This window comes from Rhinoderma darwinii, chromosome 2 (assembly GCF_050947455.1).
Source record: "Rhinoderma darwinii isolate aRhiDar2 chromosome 2, aRhiDar2.hap1, whole genome shotgun sequence".
Lineage (NCBI taxonomy): Eukaryota > Metazoa > Chordata > Amphibia > Anura > Rhinodermatidae > Rhinoderma > Rhinoderma darwinii.
The window spans coordinates 220,730,428-220,757,449 of NC_134688.1; the positions used below are offsets into that span (position 1 = coordinate 220,730,428).

Consider the following 27,022-nt stretch of genomic DNA (forward strand, 5'->3'; position numbering starts at 1 on the left):
ATCATAGTGTATGTTCATTTCTTCTACTACTACTGTGAATGTATAAAAAAAAAATTGAGACCGCATTACTGCAAAAGTGCTTGCTCAGCGTCTCCTCTGACAAGCAGAGAAGACGCTGCAACTTTAGAAGCAGCCGACTCGCAACACCAGGGTTCTCTCCACAAACATAGTGGAGCAGTCATCAGAAAGACAGAACATGCGTGCCCACCTTGGCACATTTGCTGAAGTGGATACAGTAAAGGCTACTGAATAGAAACAGGTGGCACTATGCGAACATTGTTCCTGGAATATCTGGTGATATTATCATTTTTCTTTTAAATGAATCTACATACAAAAGATGTTTATAATTTGGAGCTGAATTTTACATTGGACAACACCTTTAACATAGAACCCAATGTTTTAATTCAACATTTGCCAAAAGCAATCCTCTCTGGCAGTGTCTTATCACAGTGTAATTTAGTAGCAAGTTAGCAGCAATAAGTACGAAAAACATCTAACACCTTTTGCCTACTAAAGAGTAACTACACTTTAATCAAACTTTTGATATGTCATAGACACTTCAAAAGTTTGGATAGGTGTGGGTCCAGGTGCTGAGACGCCCACCGTTGCTGAAACTAAGGCAAACCTATGGCTGTGATCGGTGCTCCCTATCAGGCTGAAGACGGCTCTCATAGAACGTCTGTTGACATAATAAAGAAATCTGTGAGCACTGAAGACCTTCTGTTCTTGTGATTGTTATGGGGTCTTGAACTCCTAAATATGACGGCTTATATGTGTTAAGGTGAACCTTCAATTTAAAAGGGATTCTTTCACCAGACAAACCCCTTATTAAATAATGAGCATCTGTCAGATGCTCTTTATGAATCACATCAGTAGGTGCTTTTGCACCCGCTGAATGGCACGGCAAACTTCTATTTGGTGCACTAATTTGAAGCACAATCTATAGGCAAATTAATCTACCTCTTGGTCCTGACGACATGGTGCCTTTCGTCTAATCAAGCACATTTATTTACATATGGTATGTGCTTCAAATTGGCGCATCTTATAAATGCTCTTTCTTAAAGAGGTCTGTCTAGTGACAGATTTCTTTTAATATTTACACATGGGTCAGATAGTTAAAATATAAGCCACCCAGCGCATGTATTTTCCAGGCTTTTCAATTATAATTTAGTTGACATGCTGCATACAATGGAAAGTAGCACACATAATATAGTTACCATCTATATGTTTTGTTTCCACTCTGTCAAATCTTGAGTCATCAGTGGCTACTTTTTCAGAAACTACAAAAATGGAATTAAATGAAAAAAAAATGTGGTCACATAAAATATTTCCTTTAAAAAAACAATTCTTGTATTGTGTTCTGCTTGTAAAAATGTATAAATATAAGGAATTCAGAGCAATTTAAATTGTAAAGTTACGTATAATGACTGATTTTCCAATATTATAGCATTATTCATGGCGGTGCAGGAAACATCTTATCTTCTGATTACAATGCCAGGCCTCTCTACAGCTAGAAATGTATCTGACAATAAGTCTGTGTACTGAAAGTGTCAGCCTTGTCAAATTACACCACTTATCAGCGAGCCCCTGATAACGTTTCTGTTTGTGGCTTCTTCCCAAGTTATGTTACTGGGTAAATGTTAAAGAATTTTTATTAAAGTAAGGCTATGTTCACTTCTCGTTTTGGGCCGGTGTTTAGCGTGTACATTGGGAAAGCTCCCTACATACACACTAAACATGTCTATAGGACTCCATTAGCCTGATGGAGTCCAAAAGAGTGTCCTTTAGTCCTCCGTTGGCTGGCATACATAGTTATACTTTTATTTTTTTAAGGATGGAATAATGTAGTGTAGTACGCTATTCCATCCTGAGGGATCTCGCAAAAAAAAACAAAACGTGTGGCAGATGGCTGAAAGCTCCACAAGGTAAACGTTAAACGTATATCCTGTGGAGCTTTCCCAGGTCTGGAATCCCCGGGAAGAGCATCAGGTAGCGCTCGACCCATCCTTGTATGTACAGTGATGTCAGGGGCTTTTTACTAAGGAGTCCCCGGCCAGAGCATCTGTAGCGCTCTGGCCGAGGACTTCGGGACTGAAGAAGCCTCTGGCTTTACTGTCTGAATATGGACAGTGATGTCAGGGGCTACTCCAGTCCTGTAGTCCCCGGTCAAACTGCTTCCGATGCTTTGTCCGGGGACTACGTAGTCGAAAGCCCCTGACATAACTGTCCATATAAGGACACTGATGTCACGGGCTCCATCTAGGCCGACACGCCGGCTGGGGATTCCGGCATCTCAAAGCCCCTAACGTCACTGTCAACATAAATGGACAGAGCGTCGCACCACTCGGGCTGGGAAATCCAAGTTTAAAAGCCCCTGACTGAGGGCTTCGGGACTGGAAAGGCCCCTGGCTTTACTGTCCATATATGGACAGAGACGTCAGGGGCTTCCCCGCGCTCAACGCTTAAAGTAGCACTGTGCACGGGACGTTCAGGTGATGTATTCTGTTGGAGGCATACGTCAGGATTTCTCCTAACGAAAGGAAAAAAACACGAGATGTAAACAGGGCCTAAAAGTATACACTCCCATCTTATGCTGACCAAAGACATCAATAGCTGTCAGCTGACTGATATCTTCTCCGACTCACTTATAAACATGCATGTTTAGCCTTGCTGAATAGGTATTCTATTTCTCTAGAGAAATAGAATACCTAAACAGCTGGCAGGCATATCTGGCACCACTTCTCTTCAGAGGAAGTAAATACTAGGACAGGTAGAAATTCAAACATTGATACTTGTTTTCCCAAGACTTGAGACTTTAGGGGACTGTCGGTCTGAGCCTATAAATGGCAGACACAGCACTTTTAAAATGGAGTGAATAAGGAAATTCGCACTTATTTTGGTTAGAAAACTAAGTCAAAGTATCTTTGACTGCAGCCAGCAATATCAACAGTGGATATTATAATTTTGGTTGCCATTGCCACATTCAGGTTTTTATGTATCTATATATGTAAGTACAAGGTCTTCTCTGGTATTCATTAAATATACAAATATACAAATACACAAGTATTCACACTTGTACATTTTAGTAAGCAGTTTGAATATAAATAGAAGCACCAACATCTATTGTTTAGAGTGCTGGCTGTATTCAGAAACGCACAGCAGAAACAAGATTACTAATTTTCACATTTCAGTACTAAATAGCTTTATTTAGAAGTATAAAACCACTTTGAAATAGTAAAATTGTCAGTCATCCTTTTCATATATCTACAACAGAAGGAGAATGGGCTTCCCCTGACCCATGTTCTGCCAAGTGAGGCAGCAGCCAGTAGCCATATCAAGCCGCAGGCGGAATGAAGAGTTGACCATGCTTGTGCGTAGCTATCTCCATTCAAGTCTATGAGAGTTACAGAAAAAGGTGTTATGGATATGCCATAAATGTCTGAGATGGTAAAAAAATCTATACATAGCAATTGCGAATGCAGAGAATTTTGGCAGAAATATTGCAATAGACTATGGGTCCTTTTAGACAGGAGGGAAGAGGAAATGGATCCAGCACTGAGTTGTATGTGTCCGTTTAAAACAGGAAACTTCTTCCAAGTTTTATTTAAGATGGTTTAAATGATAATGAAAAAATGTGCAAATGTTTCCAAAGTACAAAAGGAGGTTCGGTAGCATAGAGCGGCGCCTACGCATTTCAGACGCTGACTGCGTCCTTAATCATGGCTAAGGACACATACAACTCAGCGCTGGATGCATTTCCTCATCCCTCCTGTCTATGCTGCCCGTGTGCCGACACGAGGACCCGTGCGCTACCAACAATCCATACCTGTGATAAGGTGAGCTGGAGGATCACTCCTATTTCTTTGTACGGGTCCTTTTACATGGGCCAATGCGTTTGTTTACAAGGTGCAATGATTGGTTATATGTGGGGACCAGCGATCGTTACTACGATCGTTTGTCCCCATACATTTCCATTATGTCGACAGCACATCTCCCTGTTTACACATGCAGAAGTGCTGTCGACAATGATGATATTTAGTGCTGCATAAACTATACGATCAGCTGATGAATGAGTATTTGCTCCTTCATCGGCTGAACGTTGCCCTTGTACACAGAGCAATGATTGGGAACGAACAATCCTATGAATGCTCGTTTGCTCGCTCATGGGCCCATGTAAAAGGGCCTTAAGTTAATTTTCCTTACATGGGAACTAACTGTAAAGGATTTGCCTGACACAGCTTCTGTCGACGCCCGTGGTCTGCACCTGTCCCTAGGTCTGATAGAGTGACTCGATCTGCTACCACTCAGGCTGGTAGGCTTAGGAGTGGGAGAACCTATCACAGCCTGGCCAGACTGTTCTAGCTCCCGCCCTCGGTCTATTTATACCTTCATTTCCTGCTTGTCTTTGCCTGTGATTCTATCTTGTTTCCTGGCTCTGCTGTTCCAGCCATTACTATTGACCTCTGCTTTATTTTGACCCTGGCTTTACTGACTACGCTCCTGCTCTGCGTTTGGTACCTCGTACACTCCTGGTTTTACTCGGCTCGTTCACTACTCTGGTTGCTCACGGTGTTGCCGTGGGCAACTGCCCCATTTCCCTTAGCTTCTGTGTACCCTTGTCTGTTTGTCTGTCGTGCACGTATTAAGCATTGGGACCGTCGCCCAGTTGTACGCCGTCGCCTAGGAGGGGTCGTGCAAGTAGGCAGGGACTGAATGGCGGGTAGATTAGGGCTCACCTGTCTGTCTCCCTACCCCGTCATTACACTAACTTTTCAATATAATAGTATACCTGATGTTTATCAACTTTGTAATATACTTGCTATTAAAAGTTAGTAGTTTTATCCCTGAAACTTCTGTGTAAATGTGTCTCCCTTCCAGTAATCTGCTGCCCACCCCTTTTCTCAAGCAAAATCAGTCCCTAGCTACAAAGCAATGGAGACGGACTGTACGAAGTGTGTCTCTTTAAAGCCTGCCCATAGAAGACTATGGAGAGGGAAGACAAAGACACGCTGCCCCTAGAAATCAGCGGAGGGGGGAGCAGGAGAAAATTAAGAGCCAGAAATGTTGCCCATAGAAGTCTATAGAGAGGGGAGAGGAAGCAGAAGGAGGGAGCAGAGAGGAGACAGACACGCTGCCCATAAGTCTATGAATAGGCCAGGGGGTAGCAGGAGAAGAGAAAAAGACAGACATGCTGCCCATAGAAGCTGATGGGGAGGGGGAGCAGGAACATAGAGAGATATTGACATGCTGTCCATAGAAGTCTATGGGGAGGGGGAGCAGAAGCTCAGAGAGACACAGACTTGCTGAACCAAAGAAGTATATGGGGAGGGGAGCAGGGTGAAACAGCCTGCCCATAAAAGTCTATGTAGAAAAGAGGAAGCAGTGAGAGACACAGACACACTGCCCGTAATGTCTATGGAGAGGGGAGGGGTGATCAGGAGGTGAAGCAGAGAGAGACACAGACACACAGACCATGGAAGTCTATAGAGGGAGGAGCAGAGAGAGAGAGAGGAGATACAGGCTGCTGGTAAGGGTTACATGTCACCCCAGTGCTGGATTCTCAGTTACACAGCTCCTCAATGCTGTATAATGTCATCCATACTGCTTCTGTGTCTAAGGGTGTTCTACAGAGAGATAGTGGCCAGGATGTCCTCTGCTCTGTGCGTGTTGTGTATGGGAGAAATGCTAGCATTTAGGCTCATCCCACTAGTTCAGGAAAAAAATTCCATATACAAGTCATATAATAATCAGGTTTTGTGTTATTCCTGATGTACACACATATGACCGCTTATTCTGAAAAGTTAGGTACGCTTTGTCTACCCATAGACTTTAGTTTCCTGCCGAGTATAGAGATAACACACATTGGGCTTGGTGCTGATATCTACTGGCCAGACAACTTACAGCTAGCAGTTATACCATGTCTATCATTAGCTTAGGCTAGGTTTACATTGAGTTTTCAGTGTAAGTTAGGCGTTTCAGAGGTGTTTCGGGTCCCATTTACCTGACCTATGCCAAAAGAGTGTCCTTTTGGCATATGTTTGGGAGTAGGCACCAGCATATATTTTTTCCAACTATTCTAAGACGCGTAGTCAACTACACTTTTCAGTGTAGATGAATACTGCAAATATATAATGCATACAGTGGCATACATCGGGCTTCATGATCGGTGCATATGCTGAAAGATTTTTGCCCGCCATATGCGCCGAACATAAAGTCTGAATGCTCTGTGAACAAAAGCTTAAAGGTACAGCCAGAATTATAGTCACTAGGTTAAGACTGCTAGGCAATGTGTCTATTTACAAATTCACATCCATACAGTCATTCTATAAACATGTTACATACAGTATGTGGACTTTAACCCCTTCCCGCCACAGCCACTTTTGAACCACATGACAGAGCCCCATTTTTTAAATTTGACATGTCACTTTTTGTGGTAATAACTTTGGAATGCTTTTACCTATCCAAGTGATTCTGAGATTGTTTTCTCGTGAGACATTGGACTTTGTTAGTGGTAAAATTTGGTTGATACATTCATTATTCAATTGTGAAAAACACCAAAATTTTGCGAAAAATTAGCATTTTTATAAATTTAAATGTATCTGCTTGAAAGACATTACAAGGCTTAGAAACTTTGCAGTAATTTCTCACATTTTCAAGAAAATTTCAAAAGGCTATTTTTACAGGGACCAGTTTAGTTTTGAAGTAGCTTTGAGGGGCCCATACAATACAAACCCCCATAAATCGCCGCATTTTAAAAACGGCACCCCTCAAAGTATTTAAAACCGCATTTATAAAGTTTCTTAACCCTGTAGGCATTTCACAAGAATTAAGGCAAATTAGTGATAAAATGTACAAATTTCATTTTTTTTTTTTTTGCATAAATTCATTTTTAATCCTTTTCTATAACACAAAGTTTTAACAAAGAAACGCATCTCAATATTTATTGCCCAGATTCTGCAGTTTTTAGAAATACCCTACATTTTGGGGCCTTCTTTTTATTAGATTATATTTTACGCACCACGTCCGGTTTGAAGAAGACTTGTGATTCTAACAAAGGAAACACCCTAAATGTGACCCCATTTTGGAAACTATACCCCTCAAGAAATTAATCTAGGTGTGTAGTGAGCCTTTTGACCCCACAGGTGTTTCATAGATTTTATTAGAAGTGGGCTGTGAAAAGGAAAAATTAAATTTTTCCCAATACAACACCGTTTTTTAATTTCCGCAAGGACTAAAGGAGATAAAGCACCCCAACCTTTGTAAAGCAGTTTCTCCTGAGTCCATCAATACCCTATATGTGGTCAGAAATGACGGGGCTTGCACACACGGCAGGGCTCAGAAGGGAAGTAGCGTAATTTGACTTTTGGTGCTCAAATTTAGGCTCAAATAAAGGCCATGTCGCATTTGCAAAGCCCCTGAGGGGACAAAACAGTGGAAACCCCCATAAAGGACCCCGTTTGGGAAACTACACCCCTCAAGGAAATTATTTAGGGGTATAGTGAGCATTTTGACCCCACAGGTTTTTTGCAGAAATTATTGGAACTATGTCGTGAAAATGAAACTCTACATTTTTTTCAAAGAAATGTAGGTTTAGCTATTTATTTATTTTTTTCATTTCCACAAGAACTAAAGGAGAAAAATCTAAGCCCTAATATTTGTAAGGCAGTTTCTCCCAAGAACAAAAATACCCCATATGTGGTCATAAATGGCTGTGTGGACACACGGCAGACCTCAGAATGTAAAGAGCACCATGCAACATTTGAGGCCTACTATGGTGGTATTTACTGCCTGTGCCATGAAAACAGAGGCTCTGGGGTGTCAAAATATTAGAAACCCCAGAAAAGTGACCCAATTTGGAAACTAAACCTCTAAAAGAATTCATCTAGAGGTACAGTGAGAAATTTTAGATTGTAAAGTAACACCCTTCAAGGTATTCATCTAGGGGTACAGCAAAAAAAAAATTTACTTGTGACGTGAGAGAACTCTAGGTATTCATCTAGAGGTATAGTGAGAATTTTTCATTTGTGCAGTAACTGAGGACTACCTAGAAAACCCGCAATGGAGGGAGAGGGAATGGTAGGTCCCACTACCAACCTGCCCACCATTCCATAAAATCCAGCCCAACAAAATAAATCAAATGCCTCAGCAAAAAAAGTTTTGCTGAGACAACCAATCTTATCTGGATTTATTATTTTCGCTCAGTTTTGCAATCTGGATGAGTTAGACCATCCCTCGGGTTCTTGGTATAGTGAAAATTTTTAGTTTTGATTTATTTTTATTTTTTTACAAATTTTAAATGAGCAATGGTCAGTAAAAAAAATAAAAATAATAATTATTTGTCATGGCCAATAAGGGAGACCGAAAAGGTGGATGAAGAATTAATAAAATTAAAACTCCAGACGTGCTGCCGACATGATAATAATGTATGGGGACGAGCGATCGGAGTAACAAGCATTCGTCCCTATACATAGCTCCTTATGACAGGAGCAAACGAGCACCGATCAACGAGCTGTCTCGTTGATCGGCGCTCGTTGAATCGGCCAAAACGGGCCGGTGTAATAGAGCCTTAAGAGTTGTGACTCAGATAAAGTCCTTCCATTATCAGTAGAGTCTATGAGGCTATGAGCCAGCCACTGTACACAATATACCATCTGCAGCTAACATTACCTGTTCCTGTGTCGAGCACATAAGGGGAATTTTCTGTATTCATTTGACTCCTCATACAGTCATGCAATTCAATGGAATTAAATGTGTGTTCTATAAAAGGAAGCATTAGGGTATTAGAGGTTGGCAAAAACAACAATTACGAAATAGAATTACTAGATGGCTATTGAAAATGTATTTTGACAGACATATGTTCGCTATATAAAGAGAATCACCCACCCCGATAAAATTCTGATGTAAATAGGTGTCAGAATAGCAATATACAGGTCCTGTAATATGACACTAGAGAGGAAACATCCACTTCAGGGGAGTGTTTCTGGTGGGACACTTATTGTAGTGCACAACAGATTACTAGAAGAAGGGAGGTCCTAATCTCCATATTTGATGAATGTTCATTACAAATTGCAGATTAATGTGAGAATAAAGAATCTAAAACCCAACCACACCAGTATTAGGTGTGCAACACATATATTGTACATACAGTCGCCACAGCTTGTAGCATTGTGGTAGTTCAAAATGAAGTTAAAGTACCCCTTGCCTGTTCACATCTGCATTAGGTTTCGTTGATGGGTTCCGTCAGACCTTTCCATTGGAGGAACCCGTCAACGGAAAGGCGAACAGAAACCATAGCTTCCATTTGTGTCCGTTCCGTAAGGTTTCCGTTTTTTTGTCTAAAACAATAGCGCAGTCGACTATGATCAAATAAAAGCACAAAGACTATACAGGTCACAAATCTCTGAGGTGACTCCTGATATTGTAAATAATTTGTATTCGGCGGGGTGGGTACATAATTCCTTATAATACACATTACAGCTGAAGCTGAACCTCTTCAATCCACTACCATTGATGGGTATGAAACACTCTCATACTTTTCATAAAGAAGTTCAGCAGCTGCTGGGGTGTGTTTTGCAAAAGCTAGTCCATATGTCAATAAAGCACTAGCCAGCCAGTTATATTTACCTGGAACAGTAATTTGTATTATTTCTTGATCTTCAGGCTCAACTTTTATTTGTTTTACTCCGTTCTGTTCACTTGATGTACCTGTTAAATTAAGAATAATTATTTTATTATACTGACAATAGGCAACTCCATGCCAGTCTGTAAAATCAATTGATGTGGTTCAGACAAATTCAGGCCCATATAGCTGTTAAGGATCTGCCAGGCACAGCTTCTGTATCCACGCCCATAGGTAATCAGTCTGCACCTGCTTCTATGTCTGTGAGACTGACTCCATCTTCCACCACTCAGGATGGCAGGCTTAGGAGTGGGAGAGCCTATCACAGCCTGGCCAGACGGAGCTAGCTCCCGCCCTCTGTCTATTTATACCTGCCTTTCCTGTTCCTCCTTGCTTGTGATTCTTCTCTGTTGGTTTCCTGGCCCTGCTGCAGCTTCTTGAACTACTTGTCCCTGCTTCGTATTGACCCTGGCTTACTGACTACTCTTCTGCTCTGCGTTTGGTACCTCGTACACTCCTGGTTTGACTCGGCTTGTTCACTACTCTCCTGATCTGCGTTTGGCACCTCGTACTCTCCTGGTTTGACTCGGCTCGTTTACTACTCTTGTTGCTCACGGGGTTGCCGTGGGCAACTGCCCCGTTTCCCTTTGTTCTGTGTTTCCTTGTCTGGTTGTCTGTCGTGCACTTACTGAGTGTAGGGACCGTCGCCCAGTTGTACCCCGTCGCCTAGGGCGGGTCGTTGCAAGTAGGCAGGGACTGAGTGTCGGGTAGATTAGGGCTCACTTGTCTGTTTCCCTATCCCTGTCATTACAATAGCAAACTCTTATGCCAGGATCATACATGCAAGTTTTGTGGCAGGTTTTTTGAGCCAAGCCAATAGTAGATCTAAAAAGAAGGTAAAATATAGAGGAAAGACTAATATGTTTTCTCTCTTTTGGATCCACTCCACAATGTAGTGTATGTCAACATACTACAAGTGTATTAAAGTGTATGTGATATAGAAATATACTCCATGTGCACTGCAGAATGGGAAAGTGGGGCCTCTTATTGAGTGTATTCAAATGTTATTCTCAACTTTTTTTTAATAAATGAGAATGTATGTGAAAACAAGTTGTGTGTGTGTTTTAACCTTGTCAATGTCATTAACTATTTAATTATGAGCTGCGGGCTCCTTCAGCTACCTGCTGTTGATTGACAGTGTTCTCCCTATGCACTGTAATAGAGAGAGAGCTGTCAATCAGCGGCTGGTGGGTGAGGGGAGCCCACAGCTCATGAATACCGGGGACTCCAGGCTCACAGCTTGTACAGCGTGCTGCAGCTAATAAAATGTACGTTTTGCCAATGGACATAATTTTTATACATAAAAGACACACGGTTCAAAACCACATGCCTGTCACTATTGCATGTTACTTTCCGAGAGGGAAGAATGAAGTAGGTGATATTTCCCTGTTCGGTAAATAGGACTGTGAGAGTCATTGCAGTGCGATAATCATGTTATTATTTCTGTGTTTAGAAACAAATTAGTTTATGTTCACATAAGGCATTTTTACGCCATTTCCAACACAAATTTTCAGTGTTTTTGTTTCTACAAAAATTTCAGGAAAAATATTTTTTCTCCCAAGAAATGCTAAAAAAACTGCCTTCAAAATCAAATATTTTCAAAGAAAAATACACTGTCATTTCTGTTACCCCTTCCCCTGAGATAAGGTGTTTCACTTTTGTCTGGCATTAACTCATCTCTCTAAGGCTGGGTTCACACGACCTATTTTCAGACGTAAACGAGGCGTATTATGCCTCGTTTTACGTCTGAAAATACGGCTACAATACGTCAGCAAACATCTGCCCATTTGAATGGGTTTGCCGACGTACTGTGCCGACGACCTGTCATTTACGCGTCGTCGTTTGACAGCTGTCAAACGACGACGCGTAAATTGACTGCCTCGGCAAAGAAGTGCAGGACACTTCTTTGCAACGTAATTTGAGCCGTTCTTCATTGAATTCAATGAAGAACACCTCAAGATTACGGGCGTCAAAGACGCCTCGTATGATGCGAGGAGGAGCTTTTACGTCTGAAACGACGCAGCTGTTTTCTCATGAAAACAGTCTGTCTTTTCAGACGTAAAAGCCAATTAACGTGTGCACATACCCTAAGGGCTCGTCCACACGTAACAGAATTGCCGCAGTTTTTCCGGCCGGGAAAAACGCAGCAGAATACAGTAGCAGCATAGTGGATGAGATTTAAGAAATCTCATCCACGTGCTGCGTAAAATGTCCGACCCGAAATTGACCTGTGGTGCATATATTTCGGACCGCAGCATGTCAATTCCTGCTACGGAAAGTGTGCAGAATTGCTGCGTTTTTCAGAGGAGATGTCTACATCTCCTACATCTCCTAACATTGGCAAAAACGCAGCAATTTACACACCATTTTCTGCCGTAAAAACCGCAGGAAATGGTGCGTTTTTGCCGCAGTGGAAGGCCTTTGACTTTCAACGGAATTGCTGCAGAAATTTTCTGCAGCAATTCCGTTGTCTGTGGACAAGCCCTTAGGCTATGTTTATAACCCACATTCAGTGGGTACATTCCGTGTAAGTACTAGAAACAGCTCCCGAACTAAAAACAAACGCGTCCATAAACCGAACTGATACGAGTGTACTTTTGAATCCACTGGTCAGGTATACATGAATATACTGTGTTTCTTGTACTTCAGTCAGTCTGTCTCCTCTCCTGAGTGCTCATAAACGCTCATAATAGCTGAATCATGACCAAGAACACTGCAATATGCATAAATACATGCAGGCTGCACACGCAAGGCGTTACAACATTTTTAGTAAACTATTATCCCCCCCCCCCAAAAAAAATAAAAAATACAAACATTCAAAGGTGTCCATAGCCTTTAACATGGTTACATTTTTAGGTGCAGTGCTTAAACGGTAACAAAGCTTTAAAAAAACTTTTTGACATATTATAGTGACGTGAGAAGTTTTGATCAGTGGGACTAGTTCCGAGCACTGAGACCCCCACTGATCGCTAAATGAAGTGGCAGAAGCGCTTGAATGAGTGCTGTGCCGCTACATTTCTGATCTGCTTTCTTCAGAAAACCGAGCGAGCGGTGTACGGACTCACAGCCTTTCTATTGAGCCCGTTGACCGCTCTGAGGAAAGCTGATCAGAAACAAAGCGGCACAGTGTTCACGCAAGCGCTTCTCTTGCTTTGTTTTAGCGATTTGGGGGGTCTCCGTGCTCGGACCCCCAATGATCAAAACTTTAGACATGTCACTATGACGTGTCAAAAGTTTTTGGAAAATTCAACTACCCTTTAATGAGGACTTGTCACCTCTCCTGAAATTTCTATTTTAGCAAATACTTCTCCCGTGAAATAACAATTCTGGAACATATTTTCTTAGAACTCTGAATTATTCCGTTCCTCTGTTATTCCTCTTAAATATTTATAAATAAATTGACAACTGGGTGTTACCATTCCCCTTGTCAATGGGGCGTGTACCTATATAGTCTCAATCTGTTAGCACAGTTGTAAATCTCTTCATAAATTTCTAGGAGTAATAACATTGGAGCCGCACAACACAGAGTTGCTCCAGAATTGTTATTTCGTGGAGAATACAATTATTTTTTAAAACTGAGTTGTCTGGAGAGTTGACAGGTCCTCATACAGGGTGCATAAACAGCACAGACATGGTCACCAACAAATTTTATATTACCTGGCTCACATTCATCAGACATGTTGCTTGTTTCAGACCTGAAAATATAAAATAAATGGAGACATTACACACAGATATATATATGCGAACGCAAAGACTACCAAATGCACTGTATCTAGAATATTTTGCATTACTGCTATTTTTACTTAAAAATATGAGGTTTGGTCTAATTGCGTGAGCCCCTCTGCCACCACAAGGCGACCACTTTTAAGTGGGTCTCTAAAATAAAAAGACCCCTCTCTTCTTGGCCTAAGGCTGCAGAATGAACAGACTTATATATATATATATATACATACATACATATTTTATTTATTTTTTTTTTCTCCATCTTAAAGGGGATTTTCAGGGCTTTGATATTGATAGTCCATCCTTAGGATAGGCCATCAATATCAGATTGGTGGTGGGGAGTGAAAGTCTCCTTCATTAGTTACCAGGCAACTGCACCGTACATTTGGTAATAGCTGTGCCTGATATTGAAGCTTATTCCCATTCACTTGCTAAAGGACTAAGCTACAATGAGCTTCAGTACCAGGCACAGCCACTACACAATGTACAGCGATGTGCCTGGTAAGCAATGAGGGAGACACGTTGCTGCCTGGAGCACCACCGCCCCTTTATTCGGTGGGGGGGCGGTGGTGATAAGCTATCAATATCAAAAGTAATGGAAAACCCCTTTAAAAAGGTAACCACCAATAGTAGTGCATAAAAGAGGCTGATTTTTCACCTTCAATCACTAGTAGTTATATGACTTGACTATGTTATATGGGTAAGCTAAAAATTGTGCCTCCTTGTAGGTTTACGCATTGAATGACCATAAGTCACTTTGTTTTCATGGAACCAGTGTGAGAATAATAATTCAACACTCCGATTTCAGCCCATTCATCAATCTGTGTAACTTGGAGAGAATCAGCAGGCCCTTATTTTTTACTAGACAGACAAATTTTGCGGTGGACACATTCACATCAAGTGTCTACCTTCTGTTTTAATATCCGTATTAGGATAACTGGCAGAATGCACAAGGTTGAGGTTAGTGCTGTAAATAATAAGGGACATGTGTTTGCTACTGTTAGCAACTTAAATAAACTATACGTTTATTAATAGTGTGAATTGTGATTCTATTGCTAGTGGTAAATGTGTGTGTGTGGGTGCGTATATGTGTGTGTATATATATATATATATAATGGCAAAAAAATTGAGGCAGCACTCCAATAGTATGAATAAAGTGGTGTGTTTAATTCACCCCAGTAGCAACGTTTCAATCCGACTCGGTGAGAGATCTTTATCAAAGCCTGATAAAGATCCCACTGAGTCGGATTGAAACGTTGCTACTGGGGTGAATTAAACACACCACTTTATTCATACTATTGGAGTGCTGCCTCTATTTTTTTGCCATTGGGATCTTTTTGACTCGTAGCCTGAGTCTGACTTACACCCGACCACCGAAGCTGTGCTGCTTTCTTTTTTTTCTTCTCTTTTATATATATATATATATATATATATATATATATATATACACATTAGACCTTCTTAGAATATCATCAAAAAGTTTAATTTTGGTAATTAAATTCAAAAAGTGAAACTCCTATATTATATAGATTTATTACACACAGAGTGATCGATTTCCAGCATTTTTTTCTTTTAATGTTGATCATTATGGTAACACTTAATGAAAACCCAAAATTTAGTGTCTCAGAAAATAAGAATATTAAATAAGCCCAATTTCAAAAATGATTTTTAATACCAAAATGTTGACCTACTGAAAAGTATATACAGTATATGCACTCAATACTTGGTCGGGGCTCCTTTTGCATGAATTACTGCATCAATGCGGCGTGGCATGGAGGCGATCAGCCTGTGGCACTGCTGAGGTGTTATGGAAGCCCAGGTTGCTTTGATAGCGGCCTTCAGCTCGTCTGCATTGTTGGGTCTGGTGTCTCTCATCTTCCTCTTGACAATACCCCATAGATTCTCTATGGGGTTTAGGTCAGACGAGTGATACTGTGGTTATTAAACCAGGTATTGGTACTTTTGGCAGTGTGGGCAGGTGCCAAGTCCTGCTAGGAAATGAAATCAGCATCTCCATAAAGCTTGTCAGCAGAGGGAAGCATGAAGTGCTCTAAAATTTCCTGGTAGGCGGCTCCGTTGTCTCTGGACTTAATATAACACAGTGGACCAATACCAACGGATGACATGGCTCCCCAAACCATCACTGACTGTGGAAACTTCACACTGGACCGCAAGCAACTTGGATTAAGTGCCTCTCCACTCTTCCTCCAGACTCTGGGACCTTGATTTCCCAATGAAATGCAAAATTTGCTTTCATCTGATAACAGGACTTTGGACCACTGAGCAACAGTGTTGGTCCGCTGTGTTATATCATTTTTGAAATTGGGCTTATATAATATTTAATTTTCTGAGAGACGAAATTTTGGGTTTTCATTAACTGTTATCCATAATCATCAACATTAAAAGAAGAAAATGCTGGAAATAGATCACTCTGTGTGTAATGAATCTATATAATATATGAGTTTCACTCTTTGATTTGAATACATACACATATACATACAGCGGCGGATTATCATATGGGTGGTTCGGGCCCGAACCGCACATCATTTTAAAAAACCACATGCTAGAGCCGCTAATGGGGAGCAGGGGCGGGCTGAGAGGGAATAGGGCCGCACCGTCCGCCCTGCTGCCTCTCTGAGAGGGCGGCGGCGCAACTGAAACCAGCCGTCGCCACCCCCCCTGCTCTAATTGTACCTGCGTCTATCGAACGCAGGTACAATTACATGCATAAGCGCTGAATGGCCGGTGTACGTTCCGTGCCTGACCATTCAGCGCCTTACAATGATGCTGATTGGCAGGACAGAATGAGTTGCCCGCCAATCAGCGCCTTTCAACCTGTTGAAAGGCACTGATTGGCGGGGGAAGCCATTCTGCCCTGCCAATCAACGATGGTAGCGGCGCGATGACGCCATCGCACAGCTTCTATTGTTGAAGGGCGCTGATTGACGGGGCATGTCATTCTGCCCTGCCAGTCAGCGCATTTCAACGGCGTGATGCCGTCGCTCAGCCCTAGCAGACCAGCTCAGAAGAGAGCAGGCCTGCATTGACACAGGACAGTGCGGGAACGGGATCACGGTGAGTATATAAATTTTGTTGTTTTCAACTAAAAAGCATGGGTGGCATTATATGCAGGAGGGGGGCTATATGTGGGACACAATCTACAGTAGGACTATATGTAGGGCGCTATATGTAGAGCGCCATCTACAGGGGGCTATATGTGGGGTGCAATCTACAGGGGGACTATATGTAGGGCACTATATACAGGGTGCGCTGTATGTAGAGCGCAATCTACAGGGGGCTATATGTGGGGTATAATCTACAGGGGAGGCTTTATGTGGGGCACAATCTACAGGGGGTCTATATGTAGGGCACTATATACAGGGTGTACTATATGTAGAGCGCAATCTACAGGGGGACTATATGTAGGGCACTATATACAGGGAGAGCTATATGTAGAGCGCTATCTTCAAGGGGCTATATGTAGAGCGCTATCAACAGGGGGGCTATATGTGGGGCACTATCTACAGGGGGCTCTATGGGTGCACTATCTATGGGAGCACTATCTAACGGGGGCACTATGTGTGTGTGTGGGACACAGTGTGTGGCGCTATTATAATCAGGGACACAGTGTATAGCGTTATTATAATTAGAGGTGCAGTATATGGTACTATTATATTTATATATATATATATAGGGACGTATTGTGGAGCACCATGTTAACTTTATCCTTGTTTATAGATGCAGAAATGTTTGAAACGTGAGAAGCCCAAGACATTGAGCGGAAAACTGCAGAAATGGGTCTTGGTTCTGGTGTTGTATATATGTAGTGAGCTTTGTTCTAGTGCTGTATTTATGTGCTGAGCTTGGTTCTGGTACACTGTTTCCGTAAGTCCCATAGAACTGAATGGTAGTTACGGAAACAGCGTAGCTCGCATGCTACGCTGCTTCCGTAACTGCCATTCTCTACTATGAGTTACGGAAAGTCCATGGTCAGTAAGTGGCTGTGAGGTAGCGATAGCAGGAAGAGGAAGAACAGGGTTTAGGGGGCCCGGTTTTAGAGATAGACGCGAGTCCCACCTCTGGGAACTTCACCACAGGATATGTCATAAATTTCACTCACGGGAAAACCCCTTTAAAGTGAACTAAACTTCTAAAAAACTTCTGACATGTCATAGTGAAATGTCAGAAGTTTTGATCGGTGGGGGTCCGAGCACTGAAACCCCCATGGATCGCTAAAACAAAGTGGCAGAGGCGTTCAGGTGACCGATGTGCCGCTTCGTTTCTGATCTGCTTTTCTCGGAATACCGAGCAAGCGGTGTACGGACGTACACCACTCCGAGGAATGCCGATCATAAGCGAAGCGCCGCAGCATTCAATCGTGCGCTTCTGCCGCTTCACTTTAGTGATCGGTGGGGGTCTCAGTGCTCGAACCCCCACCGATTAAAAGTTCTGACATATAACTATGACATGTTAAAAGTTTAGTTACACTTTAAAGACAGGTGTAATAATTTTTTTTTTATTATTATTTATTTATTTTTCTTTAATAAAAGTGTATCAGTGTGTTTGGTGCAACTTTCTAAATACTTTTTATTAAAAATGATTTTTACTTTTTGATATACAGCTGCTTTATATCCTGAATACAGAGCAGCTGTATCTAGTGCTAAAACCTGTATCCGTCAGGTCAGTGGCACTGACGGGTACAGTGTCAGCGGGGTTGAATTGCGTGTGAGGGGGAAGGAGGGGGCCCAAGTTTTTTCAACAGCCCAGGGCCCATGGCACACTTAATCCGCCACTGTGTAGATATATATATATATTTTTTGTAAATCCACCTTCTATGTTCACAAAATACCTGACAGAGAATGATGGATTGTAATAATAGTTGTGTAAATGTATAAATGGTCATAATGATCAGATCCAGTGACTCCTTTATTTAGTAGGACCCGAGGGCATCTGTAAGGTCTTGATGGCTGCCCTGCACATAATGGCAAATAGCAAGAATTTATTGTGCTAGGAAGGAAACTATTTAGCTAAGGCTTCGTTCACATCTGCGTCAGGGCTCTATTCCGACGTTCCATCTGAGGTTTCCGTCAGAATGGAGCCCTGACTGACACAAATGGAAACCATAGGTTTCCCTTTCCATCACCATTGATTTCAATGGTGACGGATTCCGTGCCAATGGTTTCCGTTTGTCTCCGTTGTGCAAGGGTTTCGTCGTTTTGACGGAATCAATAGCGCAGTCGACTACGGTATTGAATACGGCAAAACGACGGAACCCTTGCACAACGGAGCCAAACAGAAACCATTGGCACATGATCCGTCATCATTGAAATGGCGATGAAAACGGAAACCTATGATTTCCATTTGTGTCAGTCAGGGCTCCATTCTGACGGAAAGCTCAGATGGAACGTCGGACTGGAGCCCTGACGCAGATGTGAACGAAGCCTTATTCCATTGATAACAAGATATCTCAAGATAATTATCTTGACGTCTGACTGGGGGAAAAATCAATACATACAAACTCAGCGCTATGTATGATTGTTTGCAAATATAAAACGCTTACAAATGATGATGTTGACAAAATTATATTTACCTGTTCCCAAGGGACAACCCAAGTATTTCTACAGCGGCCATGTTCTGAATGTCTCCGCATGCTTCTTCTCCCGAGCTGTTCACATCTGACTTTGACGATTCTTTAGTAAATTTAGCACCTGGTTACAGTTAGATATCCATTTTTGTAATGTATAATAATATCTCACAGTAATCTGAGACAAGAAACGTGGCTTCTTACTACTGGTATCAGCGAGCACTATCAATGGCTGCCAATAAAGCAGGTAAGTGCTTGAAAACTTTTGATTGACTATGTCAATGCTTTTCCAGTTCTTTTTCTCTATGCCTCATTTTGTAGCACGAAACACAACAAAATTATGAATTATTTGCATTGGATCGTTACTGAATTAATGGACGTGTGCTTGTAAATTTCTTCGTTACTTAGAAAGCTCAAATGATTTATTTGGAAAACAATTAATAAACATGACAAATAACAATAAAGCAGAAAAGTTATATACAAGCTTGACATTACAAATATTATTATACATTTCAGCTGAAAATATCAGTTAAAGGGGTGTTCACATCTCAGACATTTATGGTGTGTGTAGATATATATATATATATATATATATATATATATATATATATATATATATATATATATATATATATATATGACATAAATGTGTTACAGGTGGGGGTTCCACCTTTGGCACTCCCACCTTTTAGGAGAATAGGGGCCCCCTGGACTATTGTTCCATCAGATGAGGCAACTGCATACTGAATGCAGAGGCGACTCTTTGCTTGGCACTTTCCATGACTCCTGCGCTCATGCATGGCTACCTCTCCATTCAGTCAGTTGCTGGAATTGGCTACAGCCAGCGATCTCACCTGGGGACATGGGATCCCTCCTGATAAATGGGGGTCCCAAAAGTCAGAAACCCGAAATGTCTGAAATTTCTCAAAAAACACAAAACTATCACACGTAAGTGACTGAAACGACAATTACTAGACTAGCTTTCAAACTAGAATAGTAGACAAAATAGGATTTAATGGTCAACTTACCTTCAAACATTCTCTGATCGAACATACTGTAAGTAAGTAAAAATACATATTAAGGATGCTGCCACTTCAACAGCATAAAAACTATCTATAATAGTGTACATCAAAAGGTTACAGATTAGTTACAATTTATTGTACAGAGCACAGCATGATCTAGGTAGCACTGTACAGTATATCTATGCCGCAGGTATATGCCGTATTAGATATATTTAAATGCATCATATTACCTTTTAATTTTGAAGTGTATGTTGTGCCGTTCTTCCAGGATCCTCTTGAGTTTAGGCACTCCATAAGTGCATGGTCTTTTGAAAGGAATTTTATCGGGTATTCCCATAATCTGCACTGCTTCTGGGTGACAAGCAATCTTCCGATAAGGTACGGATGCCATGTGATCAAGGCCTAAAGCTTCAGCTGGAAGGAAAAAACTACATTGTGGGCGACATTTTTAACCACAATCATAAGCGGAAATGGCAAGCATACAAGCTAACCTTTAAAACTTGCGCCCTATTGAATCAAACTTATTTTATTGAAATATTTATATTCTTAATAGAAAAAAAACCAAGGTAAAGTGTATGTTCAAATGCAGTGTTTTCAGCCGTAAACGCCTCAAAATATGCTTGTGAAACTCTGACAAAGTGTTTCCCAATGAAATCAATTGGAAAACCGTCATTTAGTTCAGACGGGGCATTTTTTTACGCTGCTGTTTTAAAAAACGCAGCGTAAAAAGGAGCATGTCTCTTCTTGAGCTGTTTTTGGAGCTGTTTTTCATAGGGTCAATTTAATAACAGCTACTAAAACGTAAAAAAGCTTAAAAAAAGCCTCAAAAAAACGTTTTAGTCTTCGAAAACGGATGAAAATCAGAGGCTGTTTTCCCTTGAAAACAGCTCCGTAATTCTCAGCTGTTTTTAATTGTGTGCATGAACATACCCATACACTGCAAAGTAGAAATGAATATGTGGACTATGGATTATTGATTATAAATGAGTTATATATTTCTCATTGTCAATGGATTTTATGCCCTGATCATATATTGTTAAACAGGTTTGTCATTTACACTCAGGGACGTGCGAATTTTGGGCATTGTGTATTTTGCTAAACATACACACAGTCTACTCTATGGACAAGCCACATACATGGATCTCTGTGTAAACTGGTCATGCTTGGCTCTTACATAGAGAGGACTTTGTACTTTGTGATCTGTGTACACAGTTAATCTATATGGTAGATTGCATGTACAGCATAACACGCACTCCCAAAACACAGCCATTCTCCAAGACTTTAGCTCGGGAGCTCGATTTCTAAATAGAGTACTTGATAAGACTGCTTTACACTTAATTTTCAGTAAAATAAAAACATTTATCAATAAAATTTACGTTTTTGTTAATTAGTAGAGTGCCTGGTATTCCCTAACAAGCATGGGTTACATTCGGGAAAGCAGCCCGCGAGGGACTGATTCTTTTTAGACGAGACTAAAGGCCCTTTTACACGGGCCAATGATCGGACAAACAAGCGTTCATATAAACAGGGCAACGATCAGCCGATAAATGAGCAAATGCTCATTCATTGGCTGATCATATTGTTTATGCAGCCGAAAATATTATTATTATTATTATTTCCCTGTGTAAACGGAGATGTGCTGCCGACATGATAGAAATGCATGGGGACAAGTGATTAAACTAACGATCGCATGTCCCCATACGTAGCTCCTTGTGAAAGGAGCAAATGAGCACCGATCAACAAGCTGTCTCGTTGATCGGTGCTCATTGTTACGCCCAATATTGGCTGGTGTAAAAGGACCATAGTCCTATACAAAGGGGGAGAAAATGTGGCAAAACAACAACATGCATTGCATAAGATACAGATGTATCAGACATAAGCAACCAATACTCACCATATCTGCTGTTAAACAAGATTTGTACACACTCCCTGAGGGTATTGATATCCTCTATTTCCTTAATGAAATTGTCCCATTTCTCTACCAAATAGATTGAAAGTAAAAAAAGAGCGGTAAAAGACAGAGCCTTGTATCCATTATTATTATTTGTATTAATACTATTATTGTTTTATCGTTTGTTTTTTAAGCATAATGGAAAGCCATGAATTTATCAATGTAAGTCTAGGTCTACACACAGACTTTTCTTGCTAGACAGCCGCAGCCTATTGAAATACACACAACAATGCTTTACAAGTGACTCCAACACAGCTGTGAGCTAGACAGGATTCTTCTTCCCATAACAACATTAAAAAAGCTTTATATACATGCAACTTTTATTTGACTGTCACGTGACAAATTAGCATTTTCCGCGAAAAAACATTCTGGGGTGAAAAACTGACTGAAATTGTGTGCACGTTGCTTGAACTCGACTGTGAGACTTTTGTGTGATCCTATAAAAGTGTTTGGCCCCAGCCTGAAAAGGTGTGTTAATATTTGTATGTATTACTCATTGAGGATTACTGCCATTTATACATAACTCTATATGTAATAACATATATATAAATATATGTATTTATATCTAATGTATTGTCAAAAATATTTACATACTTACCCGTTTTATCGTGGACTATTGAAAACAGCACCCGTTTTGAGGCATGGACATTCTGTCTGAGGCTATTACTTGCTGCTGAAGATTGCTGTCCTGCATTCAGAGAAAAGGAGAATTCAGGTAACTTTTTTCACATACAGCAGAATGGCTCTCTTAAATAAGCCATTCATGTAAACGGAAATCATATACATGAATTGTTCATATTTTTTACGATTATATGATCGGTCAAAGCTAGGAAGGTCAGTTGCTTGGGGTAGTAGAGCAAATATTAGAGCACAGCTAGGCAAAAATGATGTAGCTCCTCTGCATCACTTATTCTTCTGTTTTCTTTTATTTCCGTGCATCCCATATATATTTTTTTTTTTAAAGGTAATTTTATTAAGACCTCATAATAAACAGCGGAACAAGTACAAAGGCAGAAAAGCCTGAATAATACATAGACCATACAATAGTACCAATGTATAAGGTCAGTTATCAATTGAAACATAGAAGTATAATTTTGACACATCAATATGCATAGATATTAGAAAACAAGAACAAAACCTTAACAAACAGCCTTTCCTCATCAGCAAAATAATATACAAGAGAGCCTGGTGAGTACCCGCCAAGAGAGAAGTGCAATGGAGGAGTGGGGGACACAAGGAGACAGCCGCAGATTCCACATCCAGATATCCTGGACAATATCAAGTTAAGAGCTAGTAAGGGGATTGGCCATAAGAGAGTTCAATTTTTTCAGAAATTTATCAGGACATCCACGAGCGTCGTATGTTAGTTTAAAACATAGGGGGGGGGGGTAGAGTTAACCAGCGCAATCCATGTGGATATCAAAGCAAACTTAGGATGTTTCCAGTGCAGGAGTATGTTTGTTTTTTTTAGCATAGAATAATAGTAGTGTCATGAGAGATCTAACCGCCACAGTAGTTATAGTTTCTTCCACCAGCAATAGGAGACCAATTCTAGAGTCAAGAATACGAGGGAGACCTAGTTTGAGCTCACGAAATTCAAGTACTTCAGCCCAGAAATTATTAATAATTGGACATTCCCAGAACATATGCAGAAAGGAGCCCTCAGCTCCCTGGCAACGCGGGCAAACAGGAGTAGGTATACGTCCCATTCTAAATAATTTGGAAGCCGTATAATAAATCCATGCATCCCATATTCCACCTTTTATCTCCTAAGTATACGAACAAGCAGGTTTTCAGGGCACCGGAATTATTGAATATACCCTTATTCAGGCATAGTATAAAAAGTCAATGTTTTGGACTTTTTCCAGCCAATATCAGATGATGTCTCCTAAATATTTGTTTGAAAAGGTCCTGCGAGGTGGAAACCTTGAGGTTTTTTTATACTATTCCTGAATAAATGTTAAGACGTATAAACAATTCCGGTGTTATAAAATTCTTATAACTCATGTAACAAATTGTTGATAAATTACAGTTCTGTACTGATTAATCAAGCGCCGCAGCAATCAGCACCTCAAAACTCTGGCTCTGCCTTTTATCATAACTGTTGATAGGCACCCATAAGATGCCTGTATTCAAAGAGCACCAGTCTCATGACAGTGACTCTATTAAACCAGATTTATGTGCTACTATTGTTTCTGCAGTAAGTGATCTGTTTGGACTCTTTGCAATTGAAGATTTCTGCAGTCAATGTCATTTAAATTAATTTCATTAATTGTTATTGGGGCCAGCTATTAGAGTAGTAAATAATTGGCCCCCTGTTGTCTAATTCTGATCAAAGGTCACATCCTATCAGAACAAGTGCAGTACTTAAAAAGGACCTTTCACTCGGTCATAATAATAATTTGAACTGGTTAACTGACCTGAATAGTGCTGTCTCCCTGATTCCAGCGCTGTTTTGTTTTTTCCTGGTCCCCTCCGGTTCCAGAGATATGGCCCACTGTTGTGTTGGCTCCCTGTATACTAACTTGCTGTAGTTGGCCAACAGGGCATGAACTATCCTCAAGATGCCTTTTGCTGATTGGTCAGCATCACAGGCCGGGAAGCTAGCTCCACCCTGTTGGCAAACTACAGCAAATTAGCATATAGGGAGCCAAGACAACAGTGGGCCATATCTCCGGAATGGGAGGGTCCAGAAAAAAAAAGAAAAACAGCGCTGGAATCAGGGAGACCGTGCTATTAAGGTCAGTTAACCAGTTGAATTTATATGACCTAGTGACAGGTCTTCTTAAAACACCTTACAGTACATCATAATATTATGTCTGCACGGCTAAATTTTGTAGAATTGTATAAAGTAAACCAAGACTTCGTTACTAGAGCCATGTATTTTCACTCTAAAACACCCTGTATACGAATTAGCCACATTTATGCTAGGACACACTTGTAAATACTATGATTTTAGACTGAACCATTCTTATGATTCTTATCACTGGTGGCAAGTTGTGTCTGCCTCTCCACCTGGCAACCGCTGTACCAGAGGTGCAATCTTTTAATGTTATCTTCAACCTCAATACTACAATCTGAATCAAAGTTTTAAGATATTAGAATTCACTGTAGGCAATCTAATCAACATAAATGTTCTTATACCTTTTAGAAATAGTTATAATTTACCATTGGTATGCACATGACCATCCTCACCAGAACAATCTAAGTAGTCTTGCTCCTCTTCTCCTGGTGACTCGTGACTAAGCACATCACTGACTGTACTGTGTCCAGGAATATTTGTGTGAACCTCCTGTTTTAGCTCCATACATAGCTGGCTGGGTAAAGAGACATTGTACATAAAGTTTGATATGTTGGGCAGATTTTCGTGGTTTGAAGGCTTTGAGACTTTAACACTAGGACCTGTGTCTGGAACAATCTTTGCTGTTGTAACAGGTGAGCAGTTGAAATCATGACAAGGTTTGGGCTCTCTGTTGGGTTCATCAATAGATCTACATAATAAGTAAAAAAAAAAATTACAGATAGCACAAAAGACCCATAAAAAAAAAATGGAACAGATATATACAGTAAAGAAGAAATACACATACAAACAGTATATTCTAGTGCACTTCTATCTAACATATTTAAAATACTTCTAAAAATTTAAACGGCCCAATTTAAAGGTCCTGCCATTAATTTTGACCACCCTAAACTGCTATAACCGCTATATAGGGGCTAGAGCGACATTTCAGAACATGTTTAGCAGCTGTAATAAAGCATATTATTTTTAGAGTTGATGTAGAATCTCTGGAGGTTATATTCCTCCATCTTCATTTTTATAAATATCTTTGTCTCCAATCTAATTCTGGTGTGATCTGGGGTCATAATATTGGTTCCGTCTGATCCATTTTCCTATCTGTGGTTGATAAGTGACCTAGTATGCTAGTTTTTTTTTTTGGGGATATGCTCTGTGGTTAACATGAACTTTATATTATGCATCGTTTGCATCTACTGCTGTGTCGGTGACGATGTGATGTCTTTAAACCGCCTGGAGTTCTCCTGGGTTACTAGGGATGCTTAGTCGTCATGATGCTTTGATTGGCTGTCAAAATGGAGGCTCGCCACCATCTGGGACGTCAGGGATGATGCTCTGAACGCAGATAGGTGGACGGCTAGAATGACATCAACTGGTAGGCAGACTTGAGCCTTTAAATATCCGGCGTCTCCGCGGCGTGTGTACGGCCAATGCACTAGAGTCGTGCACGCGCCGGGAAACCCAATAAGCCCAAAAACAGTGCGAACCAGCTGAATGAGAGTGTAATCCCTGATGATGTTTCCCACAATTTAGGGGATACTGAAACACGTAGGGTTATCATTTGGTGGCAAGGGCTCAGAGGAATATAACATAATAAGGAGAGATTACGGTCTGCAGGTGGATGTATTTCCTATTACCCTAAGACGATTCTCCACTTTCTGACCACCTGCTTAGGCCTGTGTAGATGAATTTGGGCTTTAGAGACAGTTTTATGACTAATTAATCAATAAAGATATTTTTTTAATCGTTCTTTCAGGCTGTGATAGACTTCAGTAATAAAGCATACCTTAAAAAAAGAAGTTTTAACAAGTAATTTGCATACGATATGAGTTGTTAAAACGTATTTTTCTTAGGTACGCTTTATTACTGCCGCTATACATGGATATGTTCTGAAATGTCTCTTTAGCTCCTGTATATCAGTTATAGCGGTCAGCATAACTGATGACAGGTTCAGTATGATATTTATATATTCTAGAGTTTCATGACTACAGTGTGCATCCATCCCCAGGAACTGGGTTGAGTCTAAAAATTCTTAATGGGTTAGTGCCCTTTGCTAAAATAGTTGCTATCACAAAGCAAAAAAAAAAAGTCTAGAAGCAAAGACTTAAGCTGTCCCCCCACTTCTGCCATTGGCATAAACAGGGATTGGACATGTTAGAGTTCAATTCTTCTCCCAGAAGATAAGCGCTGCCCGAGGTATCCAGCTGAAGCTTGTTCCCCTCTACCTATGGCAGTAAACATGCATATAATGAAGATCTGCTTATGGATT

The 27,022-nt window shown here is 40.7% G+C and overlaps 1 protein-coding gene across 8 annotated transcripts in view; it reads right to left on the reverse strand.

Annotated features, from left to right (window-relative positions):
• GTF2IRD1 (GTF2I repeat domain containing 1) overlaps positions 1-27,022 on the reverse strand; it is a 112,057-nt gene that overhangs the window by 22,421 nt on the left and 62,614 nt on the right. For 3 of the 8 annotated variants that reach the window (XM_075852875.1, XM_075852872.1, XM_075852871.1), the window contains exons 6-15: positions 25,128-25,450; positions 22,558-22,647; positions 21,903-21,986; positions 20,239-20,422; positions 20,015-20,040; positions 18,993-19,110; positions 13,337-13,374; positions 9,625-9,705; positions 8,668-8,757; positions 1,218-1,280 (exon numbers count right to left, since the gene is read on the reverse strand). In XM_075852875.1, the coding sequence (XP_075708990.1) occupies positions 1,218-1,280; positions 8,668-8,757; positions 9,625-9,705; positions 13,337-13,374; positions 18,993-19,110; positions 20,015-20,040; positions 20,239-20,422; positions 21,903-21,986; positions 22,558-22,647; positions 25,128-25,450 (1,097 nt within the window). The remainder of the gene's footprint in view (positions 1-1,217; positions 1,281-8,667; positions 8,758-9,624; positions 9,706-13,336; positions 13,375-18,992; positions 19,111-20,014; positions 20,041-20,238; positions 20,423-21,902; positions 21,987-22,557; positions 22,648-25,127; positions 25,451-27,022) is intronic. The other 5 variants (XM_075852877.1, XM_075852876.1, XM_075852879.1 and 2 more) reach the window with 3 other exon arrangements.